Here is a 21,900-nt window from a genome sequence, read left to right as displayed (position 1 = left end):
TATTAACCAACTCAATAGACCCTCGAACGATTGTGTGGAACTTGCTGGAATTCATGCCTGTAAACCTGTAACTTGCATACTTTTTCTCCAAACATTTCATTAACTTGCAGAGCTTTCTTTATTGTCGAGGCCTTTTGGTCTCTTGGAATATTACCAGACTTGGGATTACAACCTTCATTTCAAATGTGTTCCTACTTGGCACCAAATGATTGCCTTGTTCTTACCCAAGGGCTGACTTGAACACGAGTGCATCATTAAACATTGCAGTTATGGTACAGATATTGATTAACTCACTGAGCTACATTGCCCAGTTCCTTTGGCTATCAATGCAAAAAAAGGGACAATTTCTATGAATGTATTATGTCCTCATAAGATTACTTGAAAAACATGAAATGCAAAATTGTGAAAACACATAACTTGAGCCACCACTCCACTGAAATAATCAGGTCCACAAGCTGAAAAAAGAATGTTATGTATTATAAGCATAATGTGTGATTCATGCCCAAGAGATAGATCTGTTGAGAATGAAAAAGGGAGAGATCTATTGGAACATAGGAAACAAAACCAACGTATTCAAACCAATTCATAAAAGATGTAAGCGAAACTGGCAAAAAATACAAATCCCATGAAGCAGTGTTGACATCTCTTGGCATTGAGAGAAAGAACATCAATTATTTTAATAAGGAATTCATGCAATTGTCCATTTCACTCCATCTTACATACATGTGATTATTTGTTCCCCATATTTGGTGCTAGTTGGTAATTCTATTGAAGATCTGGTTGACTTCAATAGTTACACAAGTAAAACCTTGAAGTCATCCCATTTTATGGAGACAAAACGTAATGAACCGTTAAAATGTTGCAATTCTGTCCACACTGTAATCTTCCCCAGTTACACATTTGAGCAATGTCTAAAGATGTTTCCTTCATCCCTAGATAGTTCTAGAGGCCAGATGTTTAAATAAGCAATAGGCTTCCGGTGATCCTGCCCAATGCAACAGTGTACATTTCATGATCATCTGAAGAACTAATGACCGAAGGTTGGATAAAGATGATTCCCATCTGCATTGGAAGCATTGGAAGCATGTTCCAGCCAATTTATTGGGGAGATAAGACCAACTCCCTTTCTCATGCGATTGGACTCAATGAGCAGAGCAGAGTTCAGCTGCCAATTTTCCGCTTTTGACTAAAGTATCAAAAAGTTGGGATTCAGGTCTGTACATGGAACCCTCCACGCCAGCACATCCAAAATGTAGAAAATATTTGGAGAAACACTGTGCCAGCGACCTTCAATTCCACATGCTCCTTTTTTTTGCTTGCTTAACAATATTTTGTATATAATAAGATGTCGAGCCCCAGTCAAGATTTTTAAGTAAGATGTCAAATTCCAACAGCTTCTCGAAAAATGCTCAGGAGTTTAGTTGAATGTCTGCATACAAGCTTGCATTTGACATGGGCACAGAGTCAGTTTCATGTCGCTTTCTTTGACTCGATCCATTTCTTTGAGAGAGGGTGTGCTGCTGAAAATTCAAACTTGCATACGTCAGACCTTCTTCGGGGTTCCTGGAAGCCTGCATCAAAACACAGATGAAACTCAGATATTACTTTTGTGACCGAAGCTTCAGTTCTGTTTTCATTTAACTTCCTTTTTTAAAATAAGTTGCACTCAGGGTCCTTAGTTTTTTATCAGTGGCATTGAGATGACTGTTTTAAAAATGTTATCATAAAATGTATAACTCTACAAAAAAACTAAAGGATTTTGTGAAAGGGGCTTCCATGATCATCAGTAGACCTGCAGATGTTGGCTAACGGAACATCCTTCTCCACCAGCAGCTTATCACATGATCACCCATTTTGTTCTCACTAGCTAATGGCATTTACAAAGGTGGGTTATGGAAATGAGTACCCCAGGACCACGGTCGTGTGGAGGAGGAGTTATGGGGTGGAAATCGGTGTCTGGAAGGTTCGACCCAGCATGTGGAAAGCATTGGAGGAAGTGTGAATGTGGCCCACAGTGACGAAAAGCAATGCGAGACACCGTTGGGATGCATGGCGACCGGTGCTGGAAGACTGAGGAGTGCTGAGAGAAGGCTTTGAGTCATGACAAAGGAGTCAGGGGATGGATGGCAGTAGGACTGTTAGCATGACAAGGAGGTGGGCATGAGAGCAAGGAAACCAGAGGTGGTGGGTAACACGCCAGAAGGAGTGCAAGACACGGGTGTGAGTGAGACATAATACAATCAACATTCTTTACCTTCAGGCAAAGCCCGCTGATTAAACAAATAGTAGCAGGAAAACCTGGAGGCAGGGGGTTAGCTGGATACTCTCTGATTGTATGTGACTTGCCTGGTTGTAGATGTCTTGTGTGGTGTGAAGAAAGGCGCAAGCTACCTGCAGACTCTGTGCCTGTGATCTAAAACGCCTTGTGCATGCTGCAGCAATTTGTGAACTTCATTCACTGCTACACAGGGAGCCAGTGCAGGAAATGTACTATTGGTTCAATGTGTTCATGCTTAGCTATGTACAGGTTATTTTTGTTTGCCTAAATGCCAGTAAATCCAATGTGTGTGTCTACTGGAGTAACAGTCCCTCAACTCTAATCCCTGCCTGTGGCCTTTTGTACCCCCCTCTGTGTGCTCTAAGTGTACCCTAAATAGACTATACTCCTATTTGCCTCCATTCCATTATTGTGCACTGCTCCAGTCATTCACAGCTTGGTTCCCACCATGTGAAGCCCAGAACATCCATAGTCCATGCCCCTGATAATTAAAAAGACAAAGCAAGCAAACATGTTACCGTCCGTCGAGGAAGGTCCAATGGATCAGGTGGATCGGAGAGCGGGATCTCATCAGAGAGACCTATGATAAGGTTTACAAATTAAATGTCAGTATGAGAACAGCACATAAAGCCGTTCCTATGCGAAACACACGAGCGCTGATGACATCTACAGTTAGATGTCTATGCCCTCTTTTACTTATTCCTAATTATCAAATGACAACATTTATATTTATTTATTTCTCATGTATACTTCAAAACGGATTGTGTTCAAAATGGTGGGGAAGGTGCGGGAAAATCATCTTAGGTGAATAAGGTGCAGATTTCAGATGAAATAATACATTGAGTCAAGTCTTGGCACAATGGAAGTTAATGATAGTAACTCTGACTTACTCTTGACTTACTCCTGTAGAAAGACTTGTCAATTCACGAAGAAGTTAATGAAAGTAACTCTGACTTACTCTTGACTTACTCCTGTAGAAAGACTTGTTAATTCACAAAGAAGTTAATGATATTAACTCTGACCTACTCTTGACTTACTCTTGTAGAAACACTAGTTGATTCACAAAGAGGTTTCATAGAGTAACTTTGACTTACTCCTGTAGAAAAGCTTGTTGATTCACAAAGAAGTTAATGATATTAAGTCTGACTTACTCTTTACTTACTCCTGTAGAAAGACTAGTCAATTCACGAAGAAGTTAATGATAGTAACTCTGACTTACTCTTTACTTACTCCTGTAGAAAGACTAGTCAATTCACGAAGAAGTTAATGATAGTAACTCTGACTTACTTTTGACTTACTCCTGTAGAAAGACTTGTCAATTCACAAAGAAGTTAATGATAGTAACTCTGACCTACTCTTGACTTACTCCTGTAGAAAGACTAGTCAATTCATGAAGAAGTTAATGATAGTAACTCTGACTTACTCTTGACTCACTCCTGTAGAAACACTAGTTGATTCACAAAGAGGTTTCATGGAGTAACATTGACTTACTCGTGTAGAAAAGCTTGTCGATTCACAAAGAAGTTAATGATAGTAAGTCTGACTTACTCTTTACTTACTCCTGTAGAAAGACTAGTCAATTCACGAAGTTAATGATAGTAACTCCGACCTACTTTTTACCAACTCCTGTAGAAACACTAGTTGATTCACAAAGAGGTTTCATGGAGTAACTATGACTTAGTCTTGACTTGCTCCTCTACAGTGTCTATTCAGATCACAAAGAAGTTACCTGGATTAAATCCATCTTCCTCCTGCTCTACTCCTGGAAAGATGAGAGTAAGTCAGATTTACTTCTGTTAGGTTCTGTGTGACTCAGCTACAGATTCATACCCTTACAAAAAGAATAATACTTCTCTGTGTGGCATTCAGGGAAAATGGCCTTGTGCATACGATTAATTCCCTCTAATGCGATTAATCAGAATGTCATTTGTTGAATGTCCTACTTCAGCAGTCTGCAACCTTAGGCTCTCCAGAGGTTTTGCAGTACAACTCCCATTTGTGGTAGTCATCATGGTCAATAGTGAGGGATCATGGAAGTTGTAGTCCAAAATATCTGGAGGACTATAGTTTGCAAACCCTTGCATATACTGCTTATACAAAATGCTATGTCAATATGTTCACTTTAATTGCACATATAATTTAGTTAAATTTGCTATTCCCTTGCAGGTTCAGAGGCGGGGCTTTCTCAGCAGGATTCAAGATACAACGACCGCTGGAAAGTGGCTATGACCACCCCACAGTAACAACTGAAGATCTATTCACCCCTATAGTGGAGAATTACAAGATCAGAGAAACTGACCTTCTTATGGCATCTGGATTGAGGGGCGATAGACGGGACCTTGATTTATTGGTAACAAAGTTGGTACAATCTTCGGTGAAAGTTTTGGAAACATTGCGGCGTCTTGTGAAGAGCTCAAAGCTGGAGGACTAGGGTTATTTGTATTATGGATCAGCAGAGGCATGAGTAGAGGCCCGTATTAGTTGCTTGGCTCTGTGCAGAGTGCCTGCCAGTCAAACCACCACTTCAGCAGTGGTAGCAGGAAGGATGGGAAAGTTAGAGGGGAATACAAAGCTCTAATGAGGTCAAATGGGCTAGGCTCATGTTATGTTATGTGATTGTGAATTATACGCACAGCACAGCCATTTTCATGGTCTCCAAGTGCCCAGTTGGATCTGAAAAGGAAGGGTGGTTGGGATGGGTTAGTTTAGTGGGATTGAGAGAGAAAAGCGCAGGAGAGCCTTGATGTGTTGTTGGTAGCTTCATTTTGGAAAAACCAGTCACTTTGTGCTGTTTTCTGTTGGCCGATGTTGTGTGCTGTTTGGTGGGTGTTTTATGTGCTTCTTGGATGTTGTGGAGAGTTGGTAGATTGCTCGTAGTTTGCAGTGTATTTGTGGCAAATTTATGTATTATTTTTTCAGTGTTCGGTGGTGGGTATGGAGAGTATTAGAGAGTTTTTCGTAGGGTTAGTAGGGGGTCACATCTGAGTCTTTTTCTGTGTGTTGGCTTGATCTCTAGGGTTAATCTTATTTTATGGTTTTAGCGGTCGAGTGTGTTATTTCTCTGGGTGCTCTGGTTTCGGAGTGTCTCATTGTGTTGCGTTGTTGGTTTGTCTTCATTTGATATTCTCTCTTTCGCGTCACAATTCACAGTTCGTGAATGTGAAGGTGGCAGCAGCTAGGAGTAAAGACAGCAGAGTGGTCTTGCTGTTTGTGGCATGAGTGGGTTAAAGGTTAAGAGTCACGACGGCAATGCACAATAAGTGTGAGCATGCAGGCAGGGAAGCCAATTGGTGGTTGCCAGGGGTCGCAGACCCCTGAGGTCTCCCTTGCTACCCTTGTGGTGTCACTTGCTACCCCTATAAAAAAGATTTTACTTTGTAAAATGTGTTTTACATGTTAGCTCCTGGGCTGGTTGTGGCCAGTGCCCTGTGGCTCTTTGTTTCTGGAGTGACTGGCATTCGTGTTCAGGCTTCTTAAAAAAAAAAGAAAAAACAGGGGTTGCACTTGTGTTACACTTTGAGCACTGACCCTAAATAAGCAAGAATAGGAATAACAAATAATGTGTCTTTCTGGAATTCTATACAATAATTGCTAGACTCATTAAAGGTTTATTTCAGGCACACTTCAGGGGGCGAGTTCTTGATTTAGTCTGTTCTTAAACATCTCAACTCAGCCTTTCATCCTTCGGAGGTTGAGAAATGAGTACCAAAACAGGTTGGGTGATATTGTATGTATAATTGTTCTATATATAGCACTTTAGCGTAAGTGGTATATAATAACACATCATTATCATTTGGCCTTGGATGTCTACTTGCATTTACAGTCATTTGGTAATATGGGCCTATATTAATGATACATATGGTTTCCATTTTTGTATGAAATGTATATCACATTATAGTGCTATCGTAACCATATTTTTCGTTGTGTACTTCGGAACAATGCTATGTGATGGCCTTTCCTGTTTTGCCAAGAGGCGAAAGGTTGTGTTCCTTCGCTTCCCGTGATGTCACTTCATTGTTGGGTCAAATTACATCACTTCCTGTGATGTCATCAGGGTGTCATCGGTCATGTGATGTCACTTCCACTACCCCAGGCATTTTGGTGAAATGACGTCCCTGCATGCGGCATCATAATGTCCCCTCCTTATATGGATTTTTAGAGCAAGAGATGGTTAAGGACCGTTGTGCATCGCTGAATATTACTATATTCTACCCTTTTCTCTACAGAAGGCTGGTTCGTGCCATTAGAGTCCAGAAAGGAAACAAGGCCCAAGATCGGGACAGGATTCCAGTGGACTTGTTGAAACTCTGTGCACCGGTCCTTCTCCAAAGTGACAAATGCACACTATAAGCAGCAGGGATCTCTCCCTCTATCTAAAGAATCTGAACTCATGCCTAATTTCAAAAAGGGGTAAAAGGCTACAAAATGAATTCCCCGAATCACTCCTCGATGCGCAAAATAATTAGGGAGCCAGGTTGAGCCTGGTCCAAGGGTGTCTGGACAATAGCAAATTAACAGTGGTCGAAGTGAGCGGGAACGGTTCGGAGCAGAGGTCCACTACTTTTATTAACAGTTTCACTACTTCTTGCCACCATTTTCTCCATTCCGGAACTGATCTATGTGAAGTTAAAGCACACGTCTCAACTTTACCACCCAATATGAGTTGCAGCTAAACTGAAAGCGGTTTCAACTCAAATGGCTGTCAACCAGTATGGGTGCCACTCTTGCAAAATGTGTTGCACGGTTCCCCCCTCCTGCCAGTCCGTACCCCACTGGAGTCACAGTTCCACTACTTTTTTTGGTACACTTATACCACTGCAAAATACTAAGCCGAGGACAAGCAGGGTTTGGGGATGGCCTTGAAAGAATCGGCCAATCAGACGTACCTGGTTATATCTCCGAATCTTACCCTAAAAAGTCACCCTTCCTCCATCAGCTGAATCACCTAAAAGCAGTCTTTCCATTATTTTATGATAGATTACTGCCAGGGAAGGCACTCAGGAGGAAATTCCCTGCCCCTATGAGAGCCAAAGTGAGGTATTGTCCGAAAGGGGAACTTTCACCTCAATTCAAAAGGGGGGAAATGAAGGGGTTCATCCTGGCTTCTACTCGAGTTTATTTTTAAATGTCTTGGAGGAATTTTCGATTGCCTACAAACATGCCGTGCTAAGGGAGTCGGTAGGATGTTCAAAGCAGTGCTGCTGGCGTAAAATGCTCTACACATCTAGAAGCCCATGGGTGCTGTGTACCATAATTTCAATCTTAAGAAGTTTCCCATAAGTTTAAAAGGCGTCCCAGATGCTCTTATAAGGTAGCATTAAGGTAGCAAAAATTGACCTAGGGTATGATATGTGATAATAATAATAATAATCAGCTATTGGTGGTGACACAATTCCATTAATTAGGCATCCCCTTTGATGGCAAATTGAAGGGGAAGGCACAGGTGGAAAAGAGTGTGTGTGTGGTATTAGCATAATTGACCTAAAGACATTTGACCTAAACATTTGATCGAATTTTTTTGACTTTTTTTCTGTCAAATTTAATTAAATATATATGTGGGGGTGGGTAAGGGTATAGATTAGGCTGAGGGGAAGTGGGAGGGATTAGACCAAAATAAGGTCAAATAAATTCGATCAAATGTGATTGGTTCAAATGTTTTAGGTCAAATATACCCAAACCGTGTGTTTAGATGTTGGCAGGCAGCAGGAGGTGTACTAAGAGTCAGCAAAAAAATGCCTGGGATTCCTGAGTGCAAGCCCTTTTTTATTTATTTATTTATTTATTTATACATTTGTTAAGCGCACTAAGCCCACAGGCATCAAGGCGCTGGTCAAAGACAGTACTATCAATGGTAAGGCAATACTAAGACAAGCAATATTTACAGTTCAGGTCCTTAGCCGGTTAGGGGAGAAAAGTCGAGTTTCATATGTTTCCTGAAAGACCAGTAGGATTGCTCAGATCTGAAGGATCAGAGTAGGGAGTTCCAATTTTTAGACCGGAATACTGCTCCCCCAAGATCTTTTTTTATTTGTTTGTTTTGTATTGATAAAGTTGAAATAAAATCAGCCTTTCAATAAGTAACAAAATGAATTACTACATTTTTCATATTTCAGCATTGATAAAACGATCTCGATGAATCGGGTAAAAGAAAGGAAAAGAAGGTTATTTGCATATCCATTTCACATGCATCTTATGAAACGAGAAAAATATGAAATTTAAAAATACATAGTGAGGATAATATAGATTCATCTAGTGAAATTTAAAAGAAATTAAAAAATGTACAATCGCCATTCTGATGGATGTTTGTTGAGAATCGAATAGCCTGTTGCACAGAGATTCATATGTTAAAATCAGATAATCATAAAAGAAGCACTGAAAGTACAATTTCTGTTTTATCAGTAGAACAGAACAAGAGGCCAATGGGTGTCGGAGGGTTTCAGGTTGTTCGGGATTTAGACAACACCCGCATATATTCCTTTCCTTAGAAATTATTCTACGTTTCGCTGAAATGTCCTTAGTTTGCCACAAATTGAGAGGGAATCTCAAAAAACAAATTTCTGTATTTGGCTGATGGAAATTTGACCAAGTATGATTCCAAGGTTTGAACACATCTAGGGTGAATCTTCTCTTCTTGGAAGTAGTGATGTCCTCTCGTGCAGATCCCATCGTACCGCCACAGTTTTTGGTCTGGGAATTGGGATCAGCCAAACAATGGACGGTGTCACCTTCCACCCAGTGCTATATTGGATCAGCTTGTGGTTCAGTACGGAAGTTGGCACCTCTCAAGCCACGTTGAAGGTTATTCCTGGTCTTGAATCCATAATGTTGTCTCATGGCTGGCCCGAGTGAAGAAAACTCTTTGTTTATGTTACAGCTTTGCAGTCTTTTGGGAGATTCTGGGAACTACTATTGGGAACATTTCAGTGGGTGGTGAGGAGGAGGTTCCAGGATTCGAAGCGGCATGGTATCCTGAGAAATCCAGGTCAGCGTTCCATGGTGCTATGGTACTTGGCAAATCAACACATATGGTGAAAGAAAAAACATGTGTGTCTGGTATCACAAGGAGGTAGGAAGCTTTTAGTGCAGCTTGGCATAGGCTGTCTCTCTCCTGGGCACTTTCATTCAAGTTGGGCATGGCACAGACTGGTGCCTGTGGGTGTGGAAGCATGGCCCTCTAACCTTTGAGACTTATTTATGTTCCTGTGCCAGCTTTATATTAGCTGGGGGAGGAGGAACGACTACCCGGATCTTTGGAATGAATGCAGTTAGCGCCTGGATGTTGGCTTCCCTACCACTGGTTTTTGGGGCGCTTCGGAACAACGAAGGCGGCTTCAAGAACCACAAAGCCGCTCGTGAGAATATGTGTGGGGGGTGGCATAGGAATTTGGGGCGAATTTATGCTCCATTTTCAATTTATTTTGACTCTAACAAATATGTGAACGTTGCTGTTGTGATTATGTTTTTTAACGCTGAAAGATATTTTAATTGCATTTTTGCTAGGCGCTATAACAGAGAAATGTGCGACAAGAACAAAAACTACAAACAGCAGACTGGAGTCCCGTTCTAGGCCGTTCTAGTCCCGTTCTAGGCAAAGAGTCTGGTCTTGAGGAGTTCCCTCAAAATGCGCATGTGAATGTGCAGTGGCGCACTCATAATCAGGATAAATTGTCACCGCACACCGCTGCCAATTGCGTGAGCTAAGGGCGCTCTGACGGATCTGAAAGAGAGAGGCTGTTGGCCCCCAGTGGAGGATGAAATGCAAGGTAGCTTTGTTGTTGTGTTGATGCGTGTAGACCGTAAGCACCCTGAGTCCTGCGTGTGGGTCACTTTCTAGGTGTCCTGAGTCACAAGTATAGAGGCATGTGTGACCAGAGGGAAGCCTTGCATGCCCTTAGTGCCACAGCGTAGGGGCCCGGGACTGTAACGTGTAAGTTGATTGCAGAGGGGTGTTCTGTGTCACGTGGATAGAGGCATTTGTGACCAGAGGGCCCTTAGTGCCAGGGTGCATTGGCCTGGGACTGTGATATGCAAGTTGATTGTAGAGGTGTTCTCTGGCACATGGATAGAGGCATTCGTGACCAGATGGCAGCCTTGTGTGCCCTTAGTGCCAGGGTGCATTGGGCCGGGACTGTGATAAGCCAGTTGATTGTAGAGGTGTTCTGTGGCACATGGATAGAGGCATTTGTGACCAGAGGGCAGCCTTGCGTGCCCTTTGTGCCAGGGTGCATTGGGCCAGGACTGTGATGTCGAAATTGATTGTAGAGGTGTTCTGTGTCACAAGTAAAGAGACATTCGTGACCAGATGGCAGCCTTGCGTACAATTAGTGCCAGGGTGCATTGGCCTGGGACTGTGAGATGCAAGTTGATTGTAGAGGTGTTCTCTGGCACATGGATAGTGGCATTTGTGACCAGAGGAGAGCTTTGCGTGCCCTTAGTACATTGAGCCGGGACTCTGATGTGTACGTTGATCGTATAGAGGTGATCGCAGAGGTGATCGTAGAGGTGTAGCGTTCTGTTGTTTCATACCTATTGGGCAGCTAATTTAATAGGAATATAATATAAATTTGAGTTAAAAATAATCAAAGAATAACTATAACATCACAAAACCATTTAACAAACGCATCAGGAAAACTTGAAATTTCACAGAGAAGAGGAGATGGGGTGGATTTTGTGATAATTGCTATAAAAGGACAGTAAAATAAATTTTAAAAAAGAAGTACCTAAGCTTTCATACGCCACATTGTGTAAATAGTACACACATTTCTGATAATGTACTACTCTTTGATGTTAAAGTTATCTTTTCTCTATGTACTTTCCAAGCACATCATGGGGATGTTTTTACTTTTTCATCTTTCATTTTATTGGTTATTTTTTACGTTCCATTTTTATTTTATGGTGAAGGGATGGATGCAAATGCGGACAATATCGACTTTTATGACAACTTTATATCAAACTGGCACTGCTCTGGTCAGTGTTTAGTTACCCATTTTCTTCAGTTTCGATGAGTGATTTTAGTGTGTACATGGGTGGGTGAATCTACCCCAGCCTAAGACTGCCCCTTAGTGAACCCTTCAGAAGACATTTCATTCACAATATCACAATAAAAATATAAGGAGTGTGATTCTGGGTTTGTTTGAAAGCTGAGGATGTTAGCTTGACACTTAAATTTCATTCCAAACATGTACGGTTCAGCAGTTAGGAAGGTTTTAGTAAAGGTCGATTTTTCTCAATCGGAGTCAAAATTTCAAATGAAAGATGTGCTTTTGAAAATCACAAACAAGGATTGGCTTTACACTAACAGGCTATGAAGATGCGAGATACCAATGGTACAGCAACCAGTCCAGAGGCGCCTCTGTCTGATCTTTGCCCGCTGCGACACTTGCCTTTCTTCAGCAAATATATATTAGCGCAAAGATGATTTATCACTACAATTATCACAGGATTATATGGATGAGAGAAGGATTCAGGATAGACAAAAGAGATTCTACAATACAGTCTAAATATGTTGCAATGGGTTGGATAGAATTACTTAAGGGTAAGAGATTGGCTATGGACAATTCTATGCTAGATACTCACAACTATGGTTTTGGAATAGGCCCATCAAAGATCTGGTCAAGGGTTTTGGACTGGAATATGCTCGCCACCAGACAGGATTCAGGGCACCTAGTTCTGCTCTTATCACAGCATTCTGTCTCTGCACGGCCTACTGGACTGATCTGATGGGTTGGTTCTGGGTTACAGCTCTGCTCTACTGGTTTGGATCTCTGGGTTCTAGCAAGGTTCTTGGCAAGAAGCAGAAAAACAGCACAGCCCGGCTGTTGAATTGGTTATGTGCCCCTTGGAAGTTTGGGGTTAAAATCAGGTTGCAAGATTTTAAAGGCCAGTTGAGAAGGGTTCAGCTTTGTATTCTGGGCCTTCTGCTTTCAGGGTTCTGGAGTCTTGATCTAGGTTCTTCCTGCAGAGCGCTTCACCAGTAAATCAGTTGATGGGTGAATGTGTGTGTCTCTAGGTCCTCAACAGTCCCTATTTATGTATTTCTCAAGGGGTGGGTAGGCTTATTATATTAAGCCCAACCCTCTAAGAAGCCTATTGTTTAAAGCCTTCCCTCTCTCCTGATTTGAGAAGCAACCAGAGTGTCATAATGTGTCATAGTGATGATGCATTTTACAATCCAGGGAAAAATCTCCTCTTTATTCCTACACAGAAAATCTATTTTTCATATAAAACATATTTCCAATATCACCAACTTGCTAATACTAGATATTTACATCCCAAATTAAATAAGGCACGTATCCATCAAAGTCCCATCTTTTTAAGAGTTTTGGTTCACAAATTACAGTTTTTTGCGCTTTTGGTTGGTTACCCAGTGTCAGATCTGTACAAATTATTCCACATACACGCACATAACATCTGAGCATACTCCTGTGAAGTTTCATATTTTTAGGATTATCACAACTGCTACAAATTCAACATTTTGATAGTTCTGTCTCTGAATATTGCACAAATTCCAGAGTAATTTTAAAACGTGAGCAGAAATTTCATTTTAACCACACTATATTTACAGATTTTTACCAATTTTGTTCAGTTTTCTATGAGTCTTTTTCAAAAAGATATTTTCTGTGCTCTCCGAATAAACAAAACTGTCTGTCCCCGCCCCCAAGGTTTGGCTGGGCCAGAGCAGTCCCAGGCTTCTTCCTGCCAGCAGTTGTCTTCTGTCACACCTGAATTTGCATTTCCTTTCATTCAAGGGAGTCTTTTGTTTCTTGTCAGAGCAACAGGCCAAAGTAACCTCCCACTTCCTTTCACACCTCCCTGCCAGTTCCTCAGCAGAGATCAAGGGGGAAGATTCCTTTGTTTGGAAGAAACTGTGGAATGTCTTTGAAGCTCAGTGTGGCTGGCTTTAACTTACTTTTAAAACAATGTTTAAAATAGCCTTTTTCTAAAATACAATTTACATTTTTACAAATATAGCCACAAATCTCTTAATTCCAGCCTTTTTAAAACATAGAGATTGAATTGTCACAGTATATTGCTTTTGATGGGAAGTCTCTTCGTTTCCATACTTTGATTTTAAGGCACAAGTTTAAATGACAGTATAAGTAAATGCCAGCTTCTGACATAGGCGAGCGGCGGTACTGCGCCCATTTTTAACATATTTTTCCAAGCAAGCATCTTTGAATGTGGATTTTCTTCTGATAAAATATGCTTCTGCTGACATTGTGCTTAGGTGAATTCTTTAAATAAAGTGATGTTTAACACCCAACAAGGGTGTTGGATCATTTGTGATGTTTGGGAACCATGATTTTTGCACTTTCCACAGCCAAGGAAAAACGGATTTTTAAAGCAGTTCTGGGTTTCCCTTGCAATGCAACATTGCTTTTTCAAGTAGCTTCATTTTCCTCTGTGGGCAGCCAAATTATAGGTTTTGGCAGTGGTCTCCTGTGTTACCACTGACATAGGCAAAATGGATTGGCGGCCTATTTTTCGGGTTTTCCTGCACACTTTCAGAGTTTTTTAGCGCAAAGATCTTTTTGGCGGCCACTCTGTTGTTTGTGATGCAAGCAGCGCACAGTGATGTTGCAGGGCAGAGACTAGTGGGTTAAAACATCCCACACCAAGTATGACAATACAAAAAAAGAGGGTAACCATTCAATTCATTTTTTGTTCGTTTTAGCACAGAGAGTTTTCAGTAGTCACCTCTGTGAGGAAAAAGACTATAGTTATCGAAAGGATTATTTGGGGCCTAGAAACCTATTCTGACATTATTAGAGGACTATAACTATGCCAGTAGCGTGACCAGTGGTTAAAGGCCTGTGCTATCTAAACGTTTTTAATGTGAGTTAAAATTCTGTATGCAAAAATAGCTGTGTGATAGGTAACCCGATCATTGCAGCTACTTATCTGCTAATGATGTAAACCCGTGTCACATTAAGGTGATTTAAGGCATCAATTTCCGCCATCAAAAGCCCAGGTGTTAGAAAAATGTCTTAACAAACTGTTCCCTTGTCCAATTGAGATCTGTGCACCAGCTCACACCACTGAATTGAGGTACTGAGCGGGTATCCTTTGATTGTTTTATTTTGTTTTGTATAAGTAGTTAAATGTTATTAAATTTGCAGGTAGCACATCTAAGTTTAAATTTTGTAAGACCTCAAGCTTCTCATTTGAAAAACAAAAGATGCCTGCTTTGCCACTGCTTGTTTCTATTTGCTGCAACACCATTTCTCAGGTTTCCTAGCATTCAACTGTGAGGGCGACAGTCTCCTTTTAGTAATCAACTCACACTGCTTTGAAGAGTCAGAAAGAACTTCTACAAGATCTTATTGTCCTGAATTAAGGAATACATACGCCTAGTCTCATCCCTTCGGCTTGATTTCATTAACACAAAACCAGGAGTTCCAGGACCCTATTTACTGGCCGCATGCCAGGAAAAATATCAGTGGCCAGATTTTCTAAAAAAATTGCCTCAAGTGAAGAAAATACAGAGAATATGCTATATCTTACCTGTGGCCCTGTATGAAATCTGAATGCCCCTTTTCATCTCAAAGATAGTTGTAGGAAACATCACTACCAAACACTGAAAGCTTCCATGCAGATAGCTCATGAGATTAGTGCTCTCCTGAAACAAACAACCAGCTTGAACTCTGTAATTTCGGATCTGCTGACAGGGTCCGCTCACCCTTTCATCATTCCAAGGTTGATAAATTGAGCACCATTAAACTGCGTGATAATAACATTTCAGCACTTAGAAGCTGAAGGACTCTGGCGTGGCGCGCTCTGTGAGATCATGCGCTATTATAAATCTAAATATATTTGTGAAAGTGTGTTTGTATGTTCGAGGTTGGCTTGGGCCCCATAACAGTTAGTGGGCTGAGATTTTGGCCCAAGACCGGCATACCAGTCTGGGGTGTACTGGCGATAGTGAAATTTGACCAACCCCACCCATTGCCCTGCGCAGGGGTGGAGCAGAGTCCGGCCCTGTGCTATCAGTGTAGGTGATTTCGGGATATAGACGATTTCATGATTTTTCAAAAATAGGAAGACAGGACACAATATAACAAACACAAGGATATAGCAGACCCACACGTGCATGTCAGCTGCAGACCCGGGCAACGCCAGGGGTGATACTGCTAGTGTATGTATATTACACAGCCCGCGGTAGTGGCCGTGCAGTTATGGTTAAGTTACTAAACTCATAGGAAGAGCACTTTTTCGGCGGCTTATACCTTCGCTCGCCCTGGAGGAATCCTCACCAAACTTTGCAGAAAAAGTTATATGGGCAGCTCTGAATTTTTTCGCTAAATTGGTTGAGGTTTCGTGTGAGGGGAGCAAAGTTATAGGGGGGGTCCCAATTTTTTTTTTTCCCATAGACTGAATGGGGAAAAACTTTGCGCACAGCTACAGGCCGAACGGCTGAACGGATGTTCACCAGATTTGCGGGAGGAGCGGGGGCTTGGGCCAGAAAGCATGCTTTTCTGTGTTTGGTGGAAATCCGACCAGTACTTTAGTTGCAAATTACTGAAATGCACGTCCCAAAAAATTAGTGATATCTGGCTCCGTGGACCCATTTCCCTGTTCGCTACGCGGACAGAAGTGTCATTGGCTCACGGTACGGTGGAGAAGTTTGGACGCGGCTGGTGGTTGGCTGGAGGGAAGCGTGGTGTGCGTCAAAAAGTTTTGGGAAAGCCACCATGGTGTATCGGAGCACAGTGCAGTGGCAGAAGGGTCTGGAAAATGTACCGACCGGAATGTGTTGGCGGCAATAAGGGAGGGAACGGGTGGGGGAATGAGAAGTGGTTCATGTGACATATGTAGGCGACTACTTTGTGTGGCGGTTGGAGGCAGCTGTCGTAACGGTCCCATAGCTTCTGGCACGTCCTGTTTGTGGCGTGCTCCTTTTGTGGTGAGTGGTGGCAGGTGAATTGCAGAAGGGGAGTGAATTGCACATGAGGTTGGGTGGGAGCGGGGGCGGGGGAGGCTGTGCGCTGCTGATGGAATTCGGTAGTTGGGCACATGGTGGTATGCTTGGATGAATGAAGGTGCATTGGGTCTATTAAAGGATTACACTATTGGGTGCATGGCCGAAGGTCGTATGCCGTAGTGTGTAGGGCATGTACCCAAGAGCGTAGGGCTGCAACATACCCACCGTAGGAACCTATGTTTGACTTTGCATTCGGTAAAGGGTTGTGCTTGCATAGTGTGGTCTGTGCACATTGGTTGCAGTAGGGCCAGTGTTGCGAACAGAATGTGGGTAGGTTGTCAGTGACACAATACTTTGTAAATGGAAGTGGGTACGCCCATAGTATGTTGAAGAGGGGAAATCTGAATGCCCATTCCCTCCCGACAGACCCCCAAACTGGAAGAAGCAACCCTGACAGAAGAACCACCGACTGTATGTGTTTGCACCTATTCCCACCGCTCCTGCCACAAATACGCACCATGAACAATGTTCGACCACTAGACCGTGCAGCTCTGCGGCGGCACGTACCTGCCCAAAGCAAGCAGAGATAACCAAGACCGAGCTGGAAATGATTACATGCACCAGATCGACTAGCGTCCGAAGCGTCGAAATGCTGCAATTCGCTAGAGATGCCATGACGACATAGATGCGTTAGACAGGAAGCACACGTGCAATCTGCACAATGCGGAACACTCACACACCAATCTAAATGAAGAATATACGTCTACAGTTCTATGGGCTAGAGGACAGTGACATATACATATTGTCTGCACGTTTATTATTTTTCCACTTAGGACAGCTGCAGCACCGCAGAAACGCAAGATGCCAGAAGAGCTTGAGTATATGCTTGCAGATGCTACACGCTATTAACCCTATGCTACATGCTAGTAACCCTATGGAAGGGCAGAAGCACTCGAGGGGACGTGACCGACCGTCATACCCACTAAACCGATGGACATTGCGATAAACTACCCAGTCAGAGCCGAAGAAGGCCTTAGAAAAATCTAACAATCCAGGATCGTCTCGTAGAAGCCTTAAGCCACAAAATGCTGTGCACGCAGAATAGCCTGAGAGGAGCTACTGCAGCCCAGGCCTTGATGTTGCAAGCAACATTCCTCACACACTGGTGGTATGTGTGTGGATGGTCGTAGTTGGTGACATCGTGACATGCATAGTGGCATTACGTTGCTGTGGGTGTGTTCAAGGCCTAGACTGTTGGGTGCACGGCCGACGGCCGTAGGCCGTAGACCATGCACTCAAGAGCCTAGGCCTTGCAGCCACCCACGCCACTAATGCAGTTTTCAATGTGCATCAGTTAGAGGGTGTTGACATGTAAAGAATAGTTGAATGGTTATGGAGCATATTTCAGCCGTTATAGGCCAGTGTTGCAAAAAGATTGTGGGTAGGTTGGCAGTGGCACAATACTTTGTGAATGGAAGTTAGCAAGCCCATAGAATTCGATTGAAAGTGCACAGGGATGCAGCAGAGAGTGTTTTATTTGTACATTATGGTAACTGTTTGAAATTATTTCTGCATAGCTCATGGCGGTGCGCTGTGGTTGGAGATGCTGCAGTGAAAAGGCCCACAGTGTAGGCACTGGGTGCACTGTTTGCATACTGTCAGCATGGTAGAGGGTATGGTTGAAGGGCAACTTATATGTGCTTGGATAGTGTGTTGTGTGCAAAATGCTTGCAGTATGGGCAATGCTGTTAACATTATGTGGTTAAGTTGGCAGTGATACACTACTTTGTGAGTGGAAGTGGGTAAGACAATAGTATGTGAATGAAAGGGCGTAGGGATGCCGGACACAGTGTAATGTTTATACATTTTGGTAACTGTTGCATGTAACACTGTGCATGTCCATTGTGGTGTGGAGGTTGGTTAAGAGTGCTTGTTCCAGTGGTGCGTATGTGCATAGTGGTAGTTGGTGACATGCTGACATGCATGGTTGCATTACGGTGTGGGGAATGTGTGCAAGGAGGACTCCCAGTGGAGCAATGCAGGTTTGACAGTGCATTAGGCACAGGGTGTTAATCTTTGGAGAATGGGTGGGAAGCAAATTGTGGACGTGCTACAGCACCACAAGTCAGTTGAAAAGCGTGTATTGTGCATTCCATGGTTGTGGTGATAGTTCCAACATGCTACAGCATATGGTGTGCGGCCGCAGATGGTGCAGTGAGAAGTTGTGTAGTGTGGCCACATGGTGCAGTGTATACATAATGAGAGTATGGAAATTGGGTATGGTTGAAGTGCATCTTAGATGTGGTTGGTTACTCTGCTGTGTGCAGATTTATTGAAGTAGGCCCAATATTGTGAAGCTGTTGTGCATAGGTTGCCAGTGACACAATGCTTTGTGAATGGCAGTGCATAGTGGTGGTGCAGGCTGTGGTATGTTTGTGGAGTGTGCTAAGTGTGACACGTTTTCGTGAATGGGTGTTTTATGGTGTGAGAGTTGGGTAGAAGTGCTGCTACGTATGTTACATTTGCGCATAATGATAGGTGCCCACATAGTCGCTTGCTTGGATGTATACTGTTGTGGCGGGTGTGGAAAGGGCTGCAATGTTGTGTGCATGGCCAAAGGTGTGCTTGGTGCATCTTAGGATCTTTGCAATCAAACGGAACATTTAATGAGTGTGTTTAAGGTAAATATGCAGTGCTGTATAGAAATGACCGTGTGCAATGCAGAGGTTTTGTATGTGATTGCTACATACGTGTTTGAAAATTTGACAGCACCCAATGGGGGAGTGCTGAAAAACATGACCGTCCAAGGGTAAGACGTATTATCTGAGCTTTACTGGCCCGTGGACCTCACTGTAAATGGGAAAGCGCATGTGCACAGCCTGCCATTATGAGCAGTGTGGAAAGGGAAAAGGAATTGTGGGAAATAGGCAATTAGGTGTTTAGGGCGTGGTTCACAGTAAGGGGCGGTACCATTTCGTCCCAATACTGTGTTGTGAGGGAGGTGAACATGGACAGACGCACAGTGCTTTTCGTCGGTGATACCGTTGTGCGCCATCTGCACAGGTGTTGTGTGCAAAGAGGAGTTGCTGGTAATTTCAGGTTGGAAGGAGTGGACGCTTTCTGGACCTGTAAGGCTGACTGCAGTTTCGCCGGCATGGTTTGCCTGTGCAGATATGTGGCGTCCATCAAGAACGTTGACTTTGTCGTAGTGCACTATGTAAGTCAACATTTGGGTAACATGTCGTGTGGTCGATCACTCCGTCATTTGAAGAGGTTGCTGACTGCAGTGATGCGTATTTTTCCGACTGCCAAGGTCGTTTTCTCATGCATAACACCAAGAGGAGTGTGGGTCCATGACGGTGTAGTTTGTCCCCAGCCTGAGGTTGGAAGGTGTGCTATAAACAGAATTATGCGTGAGTTTATGCAGACTGCTGGCATGTTCTCCACCCACTATGAGATCATTAGGTCGCAAAATGTACAGTGGTTCCATAGAAATGGCATTTATTTGAGTACCATTGGCAATGCCGTTTGCTTTTACACTGTGCAAGAAGTATTGACTAGAATGTGGTGAAAATGTTAGGAGAGTCACACAGAAACGCATATAAAGGGAAAATACAAAAAAGTTGCTCTGACTCACGTGAAGAAAAAACAAAAAAAATACTTTCAACATGTATGAAGCAAGACTGGATCCCCTACCCAGTTTGATATTGTTAAACCCTGCCCTCCACCTGAAGTGGACTATGCAGTACTTTCAGAATTACACGTGCCACATCCTGGGTGGCTATGTGGATGTATGCAGATGGAAAAATCATGCATACCTTCATCGAACTGTGTAGTGGACGTGGTTTGGAATGGCACGACATTTGTACTGTAAATGTGTAACGGTACATTTGAACTGTTGTACAGGAGTGACATTGTTGGAGGATGGCGGCTTCAAAGTGATTGGTGATGCGTGTGTGCCTATTTACGCGTAACCCAATGAAGTAGAGGTGCACAGAAGATAGTGCAAATGGAAGAAGGACTGCTCCAGCTTTACAGGGGTGCGCTCCTCCCGCTACTTTGGGAGGCACATGTGCCAAAATCTGTGCTTTACAGCAACTTGACCAATTGTCATGGCAGTGTGGGCTTCAGTCAATCAAGTAGTGTGGTTGTGGTTAACAGGAAGGGGAGGTGAAACTGTTGTACATTATACTCAGCGTACTGAGGGTGGCTGACATGGCGACCTGCATTGTGTTCATTGTAGGTGATCCCTTTGTCATAGATCTACAGAGCTATGCCCTACAAAGATACTTTGATGGCAATTTTGATTTGCAAGGAGTGGAAGCACTGTGCAACACTGTGTCTGAGTGCTATTTCAGCAATATGCATGCACTTTGCAAAGACGTCGCCACTTTTCCAGTATTATATGTTATCATCATCCATCATGGCAGCATGCATATGGGTTACCTGCCTTGCTTAGTTTTGTTCCGTAGACTGGGGAGATTGCTGGATGTGGTGCGGAAGCTTTTTCTGACAGCCAAGGTGGTTTTCTCATCCATAATACCACAAAGAGTATGGCCCAATGCTCACAGATTTTGCTCCGAGACAGACGCAGCAAGGTGCCTCGACATACTTAGGAACCCGCACATGCCACTTTGGGCGCTTCTCACCATGCTGACCTATGGAAATGGGACTGTAGCGATTGTGCTATCAGGTCGTGCTTAGGGTGTGCGTCACAGGAAAGCGCACCAATAGGAAGAAGGACGCCTCCTGCTTTACTAGGGCGCAGCCCTCACGGTACTTGGAGAAAGGCATGTGCTAAAATTCTGCTCATTTGAGCATGCTGCCCAATGGAAATTGAACTTTCGCAGTGCAGTGCATTTTTCCTACTGCCAAGGTGCTTTTCTCATGTATACCCCCAAGACCAGTGTGGAAGGATTCCAATATTTGCTGTCGCGAGCCAGTGGTCGGAAGGGGTCTCATCAACAGAAGCATGTGTGACTTTCTGAGTGCTGCTGGGATGTTCTCCTGTGAGAATGAGAACATTGATTTGCGATACATACACCTTTTCAAGGCAAATGGCATGTCTTTGTCGCACAGTGGCAATTAAATGTTCTTTCACAATCTACAAACTGCAGTAAAGACCCTATTGTAGCAATGTGAACTGACAATAAAAACACACATTTACATATGGAAACCGCACCAAAACTGTTTGTAGCGCAATATGTTAAAAAAATAAAATAAAACATTTTTAAAACCCCCAAAGGTTATTTTAAGAGCCACCACAAGTAACGAGGTCCGCTCCCCTGGTTGAAAGTTATTCCCCCACTCTTGCGCGCACCCAGCACGAAAATTGCACAAATATCGCGATAGTTGCAGCGTGGCACATGTTCCATATGCCCCTTTTGCAGATGACGCCCATAGAAATGGACCTGCAGAGGCTACGGGATTGGCCTATAAAGTTTGTGGGTGTGGTGTGTACTGACAGACTGTGCTACACGGTGTAATTAGCAACAGAAATGCAGAGGGTGCAGTTAAACTGTGTGTTTCACGAGGCAAAGCATGTGGGTTTTAAGGGATTCCGACATACATTGACTGAAAGTGATTGAAAAACACTGTGCAGTGGCTACTCATTTTGCAATCTATCATGTGCATGTGTTGTGCTATGGAGTAGCTACAATGAAGTACCTGATTTTGCTTTCTCTGTGTGACACTTTGGTGA

General features: G+C 43.1%; 1 protein-coding gene across 3 annotated transcripts in view; it reads right to left on the bottom strand.

Annotated features, from left to right (window-relative positions):
- Nucleotides 1-456: 456 nt before the first annotated feature.
- Nucleotides 457-21,900, bottom strand: part of C13H1orf162 (chromosome 13 C1orf162 homolog) — a 103,349-nt gene continuing 81,905 nt past the window's right edge. For 2 of the 3 annotated variants that reach the window (XR_011282889.1, XM_069633298.1), the window contains exons 5-6: nt 2,797-2,858; nt 457-1,571 (exon numbers count right to left, since the gene is read on the bottom strand). Coding sequence is in view for 2 of the 3 variants with exons in the window: in XM_069633298.1 (XP_069489399.1) it covers nt 1,410-1,571; nt 2,797-2,858 (224 nt within the window). In the remaining variant the exon portion in view is untranslated. The remainder of the gene's footprint in view (nt 1,572-2,796; nt 2,859-21,900) is intronic. The other variant, XM_069633299.1, reaches the window with a different exon arrangement.

This window comes from Ambystoma mexicanum, chromosome 13 (assembly GCF_040938575.1).
Source record: "Ambystoma mexicanum isolate Mex_15411 chromosome 13, UKY_AmexF1_1, whole genome shotgun sequence".
Taxonomy (NCBI): Eukaryota; Metazoa; Chordata; class Amphibia; order Caudata; family Ambystomatidae; genus Ambystoma; species Ambystoma mexicanum.
This window is presented reverse-complemented; position numbering and strand designations above follow the sequence as displayed.